The sequence below is a fragment of the Spinacia oleracea genome, chromosome 2 (assembly GCF_020520425.1).
Source record: "Spinacia oleracea cultivar Varoflay chromosome 2, BTI_SOV_V1, whole genome shotgun sequence".
Classification (NCBI taxonomy): Eukaryota; Viridiplantae; Streptophyta; class Magnoliopsida; order Caryophyllales; family Amaranthaceae; genus Spinacia; species Spinacia oleracea.
Window position 1 is genome coordinate 95,858,501 of NC_079488.1, and position 11,821 is coordinate 95,870,321.

Consider the following 11,821-nt stretch of genomic DNA (forward strand, 5'->3'; position numbering starts at 1 on the left):
ACAACGCAAATTGGGAATAAGTTATGATTTTAGTTATTTATAAGGAAATCGTTGAATAAAACACTTCCTAATTGTTATATTTTAGTTCTTGAAATTTAAAATCTTGAGATGCAATTCCAAAGTATTTGGGTAAAACTAGAATTTCAATTCCAAAATCTTACTTGTACTTTTGATCCAGAAGTTGTAATAAATGGTAGAATAGATTAAAATTCGTACTTTAGATCCATCGAATTGGAAATAGTTGGACAAGAAGTATTATAATCTAAATTTCTTATTTGTGTTCCTGCTGTTGGTGAGAAACGAACATTTACACTTGGGAAAACCTAAAAACAACAACAAAAAGGGGTGTGATTTAACAAGCCAACAAGGGGCATACATATATATCAGAGCTTGCCCTCTTTAGGGATGTAATTACTAGTTTTTGTTAATTTACAGAATACATAAACTATATTTCTGCAGTAATGTAATGTACTTGATATTACAAGCACAAAAATGCCTCCGGTCACAGTTGCAGTTGCAAATATGCCTTGGGGCATCTACAGTTACACTTTTGGTCTACTGCCCAACTGCATCTTTCAGGGAATTTAGTCTTCTAAATCTCTGATCAAGTTCTTTCATCACAGCCGGTTCCTGCTTTTTCCTCTGCTTTGATATTGTGTTGGTTGTCATAGAACCTATTTTATCAAACGCCACCTGCACCCAAGTACCAACAACTCAGGATCCCCTCATTTATTTATTTATTTTAAAAACATATGATTGCTGGAATCTTCATTTCTTAAATCAACATAACCTAAACGACGACAGCTCACTCCGGGAAGATCAAGTTTCTAAGAGTACTCATGTCAGGAAACTGGTATATGTCCCAGACTCCTACTGTCAGAATGATGATTTTGGACCAAAAGGAAGTCAAGTGATTAAGTCTGACTGTTGAATATCCGACTTAGGTTGAGGTAAAATGAAGAGTCCAAGTAGCATAGTTATCTAAGCTAAAAACTGATATAGCCTTCACCAGAATTAAATTCAGAACGAGCTGAAGCTTACCGTCAATAAATCATCAGGATCAAACATGTGATGAGTAGTTTTCTGCAATATGTTTATTACATCGCCAACATGATGGCTCAGAAGCAACTCGTCTTCTTTCATCTGCAATTCAGAGTTTAACAAAATGTTCCATCACATTGTCATACGGAGTAAAAGGTGGACTTCCTTCCAATTTAAATTTTACAACACAAAGTTACTGATAGGACAAAGGATTAGGAAAGATAGTCACCTTGAATATAGCCAAAGCTACATGGAACAAAACTTTCGCACCCTCGTAGAAAAGGACATCCCATACCCGCATAGTTGTCTGGGGAATGGACTCCAGAAATGTAGCAATTATGAATAAGGGAACAAACTTTAAAAACTGAAAAACAAGTACAAGGGAAATATCTTTGATCAAACCTCTGACGGTAAGCTTTTCGAAAAGAGGCACAGGAACCATTCGGTGGCGACAAGGGAGACATCAAATTCCAAGGCTTCCAAATGAGCAGCTATCCTGCAATTTTTGTTCCCAAGGTTGTATAATAAGCAATCAAAACAGTTGATATCAATTTCTTATGGAAATACTCTGTACAATAGTTAGTACCTTGGATACTTTTGAGTGAGTAAATCCTGAAAAACTCTTTGCTCAACATGGCACCCAGATAAGTTATTTGAGTAACAGTCACTGACTAAAACATCTTCCAGTAGGACAGCTAGCATCCAAAAAGCATCTTCTTCTGTCTTCATAACGAGTAATAATAATGCTGCAACATAATTTAAACCCTGAAGCAACAAATTAACTAGGTCAGTGAGTGCAGCAGGAGTTTTCTGTTCTTCTACATATATAATATAGAACAGGAACAAATAACGGTAGTAATTATGGTAACAACAAGGCAAAATGAGAAAAAACGTGAGGTATAATGATGTCAATCCCTTATGTTGCCACAATCAACAGAATGGGAAAATCACCTGACAATAACCAACATAAGAATCACGAAATGAGTACCCAACAAGAACACGTCGGAGAGCTGCATGCCCCTCTGATGTATCCAACCAAGGGTGGCCAGGGAAAGTTCGAGGCAAGTCCTGCAAATATGTTGAAAAATTCATAAATTCTGAAGAATTTTTTTCATATTTCCTACAAAATTTTAAATCAATATGCATGTACGTCAGTCACAACAGTAACCTATATTTTCCATTTTCATGTCACTGATAGGCTAACAGATATAAATATGGTCAGTGTGGTTCCAAATATACAAAATTGAAGTGTTATACTCGTTCACTAACTGTTAAGCAACGAATTTGTAATGGTGCATACAGGATGCTGTCAACTCAGGTTTTTGCAAACCATTTGGCTCTGCACTTCAAGATCATTGTTTCTTTTCGAGAGAGTGACCTACATAATGTTTATATCAAATCATAAATGGAAAATGATTTTGTTGTATTTCCCCACCCATTTACAAACTATTTAATGAAATGTATGCATTTGGAGGATCAAAAGAGTCCTAGGCTAACCATTCCCTTCTCTTTGACTTCTATAGCAGTTGAATTGCTCTGTCAGGACTGCAAGACTACACTATGATAAAGTGATATCAATAAAAATCCACAGAACTCCAAATTTGAGACCTGCAGACACATTACTCAAGCAATAGTGTGATACCATAAGCATGACTATACATAAAATCTCATGATCCACCAAAAATGATAGGAACACCACACCACATTCTGCAAAAATAACATAAATTTGGAATGTCAACTCCTCAATTACATTGGAAAGCAACTACCTCTTGACACAAAAATTATGACCTAGGTACATTATCACACTAAAATTACCAGATGTATAATGCCATCAACCATTACGAAGTACACACATATCGGAAAAGGAACCCTATTGGTCGATGCTTATTTGGACAAAGTGCAAACTCAAAAACCTCAATAAGGCAAATATTATCGATAACCTATTCTCCAATGCAAAGAGTCTCCATCTAGCAACATGTCCACTAATTTGACATTTCTAAGATAAATGTTACAAGAAACTAAAGTTAAATGCACAGAAAAAACATCCCAATCGAACCAAATTCAGAAAATATCAACAACCCAACAAATATAGGATGCAATAAACAAACAAATCCAATATAATAAAATTCATGGCTCAATCCTTCAACTGTTAGAAAAATCTGATCAACTGTGCCAAAAGGGACCAATTCAACTCACATGATCAATCTGTTTCGTGGCAGCTGTAGCCTTTCCCTCCGTCGCCTTAATAAGATCATCATAATAACTCTCAGGCACGGTCGATTTCTTCTTAGCAGCACCAGACAATGCAAACCAGATCTTAGGCCTCAAAACTGGGGGGATCCCTTTCCTAATTAACCTCTTCAATGTGATAGCATTAGCTAAAGCTGACAATTTAAGGGATGCTTTAAGGGTTGATGAAACATGAGTATGAAGATACCAATTAGCACCTTTGCTAGCTTCCAATGCCCACCAAACCCTACCTTGTTCCCTCACTTTCTCTCTCACCTCATTCAACACATTCACATCATCAACATTCCCTTCCACTGAAAACCCATAAATATCTTGGAATTTTACTGTCAAATTTGCCCTTCTTGTATGAAGACTTGGCCTGTAATTGATTATTTGAGCCTGGTACTCAAATGACATGTTTCTTTTGCTCTGAGTTGCATACATTTTTCTGGGTTTTTTTTTCAATTGATCGAAGTTTTCAAGAGGGGGTCAAAATTTAGGACCCAGAAGTTTAGATTTGATCGAAAGGGTTCAAATTTTGAGCCAAATTGCTAATTTTCAATGCCCAGAAAAGTAAAAACCCCAAATTCTGTCCAGAAAACTTGAAAATTTACAAAGATGATTCCAGGAAGATCTAATCATACACCCAATTGGGGGGAAGAAATTGAATCTAATGAGATAAAATTGAAGGAAAAAAAATCACTGTACAATCCTTTCTTTTTTATCCAAAATTGCAAATGATTGGATGAAATTTAACAGATTCAACCAAGAACTAATAAAGACAAACAAAATTAACAATGAATATCAACAACAAAAGGAATTTTATTCAAAATAATTCCAACAACAAAGTGGGGAATTTTATTTTCTTTAGAAATAAACAAGGAAAAAAGTGGGAATTTTTTTCCTTGTCTTTGATTTGAGGAATGCAAAATTTGGAGGTAACTGGAAAAGAAGAAAAAAAAGGGTAATAATATGTAGAATAAAGATCAAAAAAAAAAAAAATGTGCGGAGTTTGCGGAGAAATGGATTTAGGAGAGAGAAAGAGAGGTGAGGAGAACACGACGGAGATTCAGCTTGGTGTCTGTGTTGACAGCCACCCTTACTCGAGGTGGCTGGAGGATGGAGCTCACTTCTTTTTTGGGTTTTTTTTTAAAAAAAAATAATAATTTGGAGATTTTGGATTTATTTTGAGATTTATTTTGGTAAGGACAAAGTTTTGGAACGTTGAGAAGGTTGAATTTTTTTTGGTGGGGTTTGAAAATTGGAATTTGTTTAATGAATGAAAGTATGGTATTTACCTTTGTAATGAGTTTAACTTAATTCAACTCTAACAAATTAATTAACTACAACTTTTTTTTACAAAAATGTTGGTTCTCAGCGATTTTACATTTTGTGTAGGTTGACAGGTGATTTTTAGCGGTTTCGTAATTTACACAAAAATTATCTCGGGTCACAAGTTAATATGGATTGGTTATAATTTTATTTATTTATTCAAATAACTAAAAATTTAATACAAATCTGGTTGAGAAATATCAGATTAGTGAATGAGAAATTGAAAATTTTATTCGGCCTATGACCACTTATTAAACGAATTATCATGGCAAATTGTGCTTGAGTTGAAATTTCTTCGACAGTTCAACCCCATGAGATATATTGAGGAGTGAATAGAGCCTCAACTTACCTCAATGGTCATCTCCTCGTAACTCATGCGAAGTAAGAAAGTTCACAAAGTTAACTAAGAGAAACTATGAAAGTTCAAAGAAATTCATTAGTTACTTCGAATTTTGTGATTTTTGAACTTTAACCTTATATCCCTAAAATATAGCTACGGTTTATCCCTAATACCCTTGAGATGCCATCATGATTTTAAGATAAGACTTGATTAAATATCATTCTTGATACGTTTTGACATGATATTGTTTAAATGTCTAATTTTAGAGGTTAACTCCGGTGTTTTTTATTCACAAGTTGATTCAACGCTGAATTTTCAAACATAACAACATTTTTTAAAAAGTTTTTCTATTAAAATATATAGACATGAGAGAAAGTAAAATGTTAGTCGCGCGTTGAATAGAAACTTAGAAAATTATGCTATGCTTTTGGTAAGTTGTTGGGTTATTTTTAATCGTTGGATGATCAAGGAAACATGATGTTCATCCAAAAGGTCTTACACATACCAGTCAGGGTAACTTTTATCTTGGTAACTTTTAATATGTTTTGACTACCTTTTTATATTTTAAAACAATTTATTAAAAAGAAACATTTTATCACTAAAAAAATAATAACTTTTACACTTATCGAGGTAACTTTTCCGAATTTTAAAATAACTTTATATCCGCTTTATAATATTTATTGTACACAGGCATTAGTGATGTTCATCCGATATAGTCTAATTTGAGAATCAATATTACTCCTCAGTCCTCACGAGTACTTTTTAATAAACCCTGCGAAATATTAGGTTAAAAAAAATCATTGGCAAACCGCCACCCGGTAAAAAAATTCTAATTACAAACCTTACGCATTTGTTTATTATGGGCAAAGTAAGGAAAAATAGATTCAACCAAAGCATACAGCAACATCAATAAAAAACTTCATCCATGCTCTATCTATTTTTGAAGCAAAAATGATTAATACTCTGATCGATCTAGAAATATTAAAACATGTGTATGAACAATGTTGAGATCCATATAATTTCTTGACCTAGTCGTTAAAACCGAAGGTATATGTACGATAAATCATATGTTTGAATCTCCCTCATTACTTTATAATTTGTTTTTTTTATACGGAATAATTTGTATTTTCTAATTGCCCATTCATTCAAAAAATAATATTGAGACATATTTTAAGCAAGACCACGTACAAGTTGGTGGCAAAGTTAGACCACTTCTTTCCTCTTACGTCGTTGGTATCTTGTTATTTCAAGGAATTGGTCCAAAATTTTTCAAAATAAAATAACTCATAAACATAAAGAATTAAGAAAAAAGCTAAAAAGAACGAGAGTTACCCCAAGTATTGTAATACAGTATCATAGTATCTGGCTTAAAATAACATTTATGGGTCAATTTTTAGAATAAATTAATAAATTACTGACTTTTTCTAAATTAATAATCGGTTAGCGGTTCATGTAGAGGTGAAAAATAGGTATATGGTTATATCACTATAAAATAATCACTTTATAAAGATGAGAAAATTTATCTCTATTTAGTCCAATTTCTTATCAAAATGACGATTAAAAACGGATTTGAGATGGAAATAGGGCGTCCTATAGAAGTCGTCTCAAATATTTTGAGACGGAATTTTGGCAAATCCATTACAATTTTGAGACGGAATTTTAGCGAATCCATTACAAATTTGAGACGGAACATCTGAACTCCATATAAAATTTCATCTCAATTATTTCTTAGAGACAATTTTTGTATTCAATCCACCCCAAATTTGAGATGCTAGCTTATGGTATCCGTCTCAAAATCCGTCTTTAATAATGCATAATTTTGCAGTGCAAGTTATATTGTGGTAGGAGAATTCGGTTTTATGTATGGGTAACACCCAATCCATTTTGCATGGTTAGGTCTGTAGACACTAAAAATTTATAGTGTATTACAATTAAACTAAATTAATTAATTTGGACCGATATCATAATGTTAATCCATCTTAACTATTTAATTCACTCAAACTAAATACCCGAATCAACCAAATACAATTTGGGTCATAGACATTTGGGCTAGTTCGTATTGTTAGCCTAAAATAAACAAATCAAGCAGACCAGGTTAAAGACCCTCAAGTCACAAAATGGGCCCGAGCCCAAACCTATCAAGTCCAGTAGGGGAGTCGATCCATCTCCTATAAATATTACTCTTCTACTTCAGTAGCGGGGATCAGAAATTCACCATTCTCAAGAGCAATGTTAATTACAGGTGATAAAGACACAAATATAATCATGCATATGTATATGTCAGGGAGGTTAAATCCCTATATGTATGGGGAACATAAATGTATAAGAATTTGTGTAACCGTATATGTTTTAATTCTTTATAGTTTAGAAACGTTATTACAATTTACATGCAAATACTCATATTTTACAGTAATCTTGTAACTAGTATGTGTCCGTACTATTGCACGGGATTTCTATAAAATTAGAAAGTTAATATTAGATTATATGGAAACTACTATACTGGTTGAGAAGAATAATAATATAACTTTTGAGTAGTTATAAAATTTAGAAATCAATTTATATACGTTTATGCTACTGATAATTGACATTTTAAATGATGCTAGATAATTAAAACGTTATTAGAGACTTAAAAAGAAAAATGTTCACATTTACTTAGCTTGGTATTTCGTTTCAATTTTGTTTTAGCCTATTTACCTAGCTTGAATACGCTTATTGGAATGATTATATTAATTGCTTCTGCATGATTACATGGGTGCTAATTAGTTGATTTCTACCAAAGTATATTTTCCTGGTACCACGTGATCATATATTTATATGCCTATTGATTTTTTAAAATATGAATTTTTCGTAGCATATTTTAATGTTAAACCCCGTCCATTTTTATTCTTTACTTATTCCATTTATGGTATCTCATTTTAATTATTAACCCTCGAATTTAAGAACTTAATTTAAAAATGATGAACTAATATAATAATAATACATCCATTATATTATTAATACAGACAATTAACTACCTTGTTATGTACGATAAGATGTCCATGTATGTCATGATTGATTTTTATCAAGTAGTAAAAATAAAATTTTATTTAATTTCCTACCTTTTAGGATTTTCACATGTAGTACTCCTCCTGTTTCATTATAATTGCAACATACTTTTTTTTCACACACTTAAAAAAAATAATAAATCAAACTTCTTTATTGTTAGGATATATATAAATGGAAAGTTCTATTTTATTTAGTGGCTTGGAGGTTAGGAGTTAAGAATAAAGGGAGGGTATAAATAACATTGTCTACAAAATAGTTTTCCATTTACAGTGGTTGCAAGTATTGTAATGCTTCTTTTTTAGAGTAGTGTTGCAAGTAAAAAGAAAAGGAGGAAGTATATCATAATAATATGTTTTTCAAATGACATAAACTAAAGATTGACGGAGTGTTTATATTTTATTATTCAATTGATATTAATTGTCGAGGTTGTAATATTGTTATATATGCTATTAATTACTTTTTTTTTGGGGGGGGGGTGAATTTTAATTTTAATCTAGTTTTCTTAATACTATGTATGAGTTATAAATTTTATAATGTAATCATTTGTTTGATATTTTATGTTGTGAAAATAAAAGAACAATACAATAAGTTAATTGTACAATAATAAATTTCGATTTCTATTTTCTATTTAAATTTTTTCCAAGTTTATTTTAGCAGTTATGAATGATAGTTTTAAAAGTGGAGCGCTAAAAGCCGCCCCAATATACTCAAAACCGCCCTATTCTTTTACATCAATACCCTTATTTAATTTAAAGTAACTTTTCATTTTTCAACCCTCCCTCTCTCTTAGGAGAGAGAAACTCCCTTCACCGGCAGTGTAAAAAACGGACCACCACCACACCCTTCACCGTCCCCTTTCACCGGCACCCCTTTCACCGGCGCTTTCACCGGCACCCACTTCGTTCCCCTCGTCGGCGTTGTCCCCCTTTCACCGGCACCCACTTCGTTCCCCCACCCCTCTTCGTTCCATCACCAGCTCGCTTCCAAAATCTAGCAACGGAACCTGCCCATTTAAAAAAATAAATTCTTTAAACAAAGTAATTTTTATATTCAATATATAAGAAAAATACTAATTTTATTTTTATGACACAAACTTATGCAGTTTAAGCTCATACCATGGTAAGGACTTATGCATTTTAAGCTCACACCATGGTGTAGACTTATGCAGTTTAAGCTCCTGCCATGGTATGAGCTTAAAACACATAAGTCTGTCTCATGGTACAAACTTAAAATGCATAAGTCTGTACCATGGTCGGAGCTAGAATTGCATAAGTTTATGAATTGTTTTAAGTACACAAATTTTTTTTAAAAAAATCTTGTGAATTAACAGACTTGTGTATCGTAAGCCCACACCATGGTGTAGACTTATGCATTGTAAGCCCCTGCCATGGTACGAGCTTAAAATTCATAAGTCTGTACCATGGTACAAACTTAAAATGCATAAGTCAGTAATGTTTTTTTCGGAAAAAATTAACCAAATTAAACAACAAATAAAAAACTTAAAAATTTAACGGACTTATGAATTTCTAGTTCCAACCATGGTATAGACTTATGAAGTTTTAGCTCCGTCCATGGTTGGAGCTAGAATTGCATAAGTCTGTACCATAGTTGGAGCTGTAATTGCATAAGTCTGTACCATGGTACAGACTTAAAACTCATAAGTCTGTACCATGGTCGGAGCTAGAATTGCATAAGTCCATTAAATTTTTTTCCGGAAAAAAAAATACATCTTGTGAATTTGAAGTTCCTCCGGTAGTCTCGGCCATGTAAAAGTTGTTTCGCATTGTGGTGGTCGGCGTGGTGTTGGAAGTGGGTTCCGGCGGCGGTGCTCTAGCGGTGGCGATGGTGCTCCGGTGGCGGCGCTCCGGCTGCGGTGGTCCGACGGTGGTGCTCCGACAGTGATGTTCCGACGGTGGGGGAAACGGTAAAAAAAGAAATGGTAATGATAAATGTTAAAAAAAAAGGGGTAAATAAAGAGGGTTATACAAGTAAAATATTAGGGCGGTTTTGAGTAATGTGGGGCGGTAAATAGTAAGCCCCTTTTAAAATAGTCAATTATTATGTTTTTGTTAATATAGATTCCTTTTAATTTTTTTTTTATTATTATTTATCAATATTGACTTAAATAGTCCACCTCTTAAGCATTCATACCCCACATACATTTATATCTCATGATATTGTTATGGATAAGTATATAATCAAATTATTATTGGCGTAATTAATTAATGGTTAGTGATTAAGTTAGTGACCTATTAATTGTTTAAATTTTATAATCATCTAATAAATATTTAATAAAAAGTGCTTTAAAATTAAACAAAGTAAAAATTCATTTGTTAAGGTATATGATTCATATCATTAATAAAGTTAATCAATATTGGTGTCTATTTATAGAGCATACAACTATACAAGAATAAAGACATTTATAATTTTTTCTTTTTTGAGTTGTAATATTAATTTTGTGGGCATTGTAAATTTGCAATGGTTAAATATATATAACACAAAAAATCTAGGTCATTGAAGAGCGATTCCCGACAATAATGTTGGAAGATGTGTAAGTTCCCAAAATACGCCCAAAGTTATATAAATTCCCATAATACCGTCCACGTCAGCCAAATAAGAGAAAATTATATTTTTTTTCCCGGTTCAACTTTGAACCGCAAATCAATTGGCGGTTTGATTGTAGGAAAAACCTCCATTTGAATTGGTGGTTTAATGAAATAACAAAAAAAATTACAATTCATGATAATAACATCTAACGAACAAATTAAAATACATAACAACAACATCAAACGAACTTGAATATACTTTGATTTTGAATTTACAATTTCAAATTAAAAATACATAAAACAAATTAAACGAACCTAAACATACATAAATCAAATTAACAAAAAAAAGTTATGGTATATAATTTGATTGTAGCCACTGCGGCAGATGGTGTTGCAACAGAATTAATTGCAGACAGGGAAGGAAATGCGGAGGCTAGTGGTTCCGGCCTCGCTGCTTGTGCTAAGAGGAATCCGTTGAGGATCGGAGGAAGGCTACTTGTGGCTAAGCGTTGCTCTGGGGGTTCTGCGGACTCCGCTGACGGTGGAGGCAACAACGACCGATGATGGGAGGGGATTTTCCAATCAGACTCAACGGTGGGTGGGGAGTTGCAAGTCAGACTCAATGGTGGATTGGTGGTTGAGCGGGAGAGGGGAATGTTATGAGTTTTGGTGAGTTCTTTGTGAAAAATATTTTTGTAATGTTGTGGGTTTGCAGTGCGTGGCGAAGGAAGAAGCCAAAAAGGTTTATACTTAACCGCTATTTGTGATAGCGGTTCATTTTTATACAAACCGCTCATTCAGTTAGCGGTTTATATAATATAACCGCTATTTCAATTGGCGGTTTTACGCTGAATAATAATAATAAAAAAGGCAGAACGATTTTTTTGATTACGTGGACGATAGTGTGAGAATTTATATAACATGAGACGTATTTTTGGAATTTACACATTTTCCAGCATTATTGCCGAAAATCGTTCGTCATTGAGATCACGTTGCATTTTTTTTTTTAAATCAATAATTTTGGTCCCCATATGACACATGTCAAGCTCTTCACACAAGAATTTTCTTTTCCATTTGGTGTTCATGAACACTAATTTTCTTTGGTTTCATTCTCTTTCTTTCTTTCTCACTCATCTCTCTACCTCTTTTATTATTTTTTATTTCCTTCTCTCTCTTGAATACCAAACCAAGGTGTTTGATAAACATACTCTAAGTCAAGAGGAAACTGTGGAAGAAGATGTTCTTGAGAGGCCGGAATAACATGCACCTAATTAGCTCGGTAATTAGA

General features: G+C 33.2%; 1 protein-coding gene across 1 annotated transcript; it reads right to left on the reverse strand.

Moving 5' to 3' along the window:
• Window positions 1-253: 253 nt before the first annotated feature.
• On the reverse strand, window positions 254-4,436 carry LOC110800268 (uncharacterized). Its single transcript, XM_022005574.2, has 7 exons — window positions 3,238-4,436; window positions 1,993-2,109; window positions 1,628-1,806; window positions 1,444-1,537; window positions 1,271-1,348; window positions 1,042-1,143; window positions 254-693 (listed from the first exon to the last, which is right to left on the reverse strand). The coding sequence occupies exons 1-7, from the start codon at window positions 3,712-3,714 to the stop codon at window positions 556-558; spliced, it is 1,185 nt and encodes a 394-aa protein (XP_021861266.1). The 5' UTR covers window positions 3,715-4,436; the 3' UTR covers window positions 254-555.
• Window positions 4,437-11,821: the final 7,385 nt, after the last annotated feature.

Excerpts from the sequence above, each read along its gene's own strand:
- LOC110800268 (XM_022005574.2), bottom strand. The coding sequence starts at position 3,714 with ATGTATGCAACTCAGAGCAAAAGAAACATGTCATTTGAGTACCAGGCT. Across the intron at positions 1,807-1,992 it reads CTTATGTTGGTTATTGTCAG|GGTTTAAATTATGTTGCAGC; the intron begins GTGATTTTCCCA and ends TTGTTGCTTCAG. Across the intron at positions 1,349-1,443 it reads CGAAAAGCTTACCGTCAGAG|ACAACTATGCGGGTATGGGA; the intron begins GTTTGATCAAAG and ends TCCATTCCCCAG.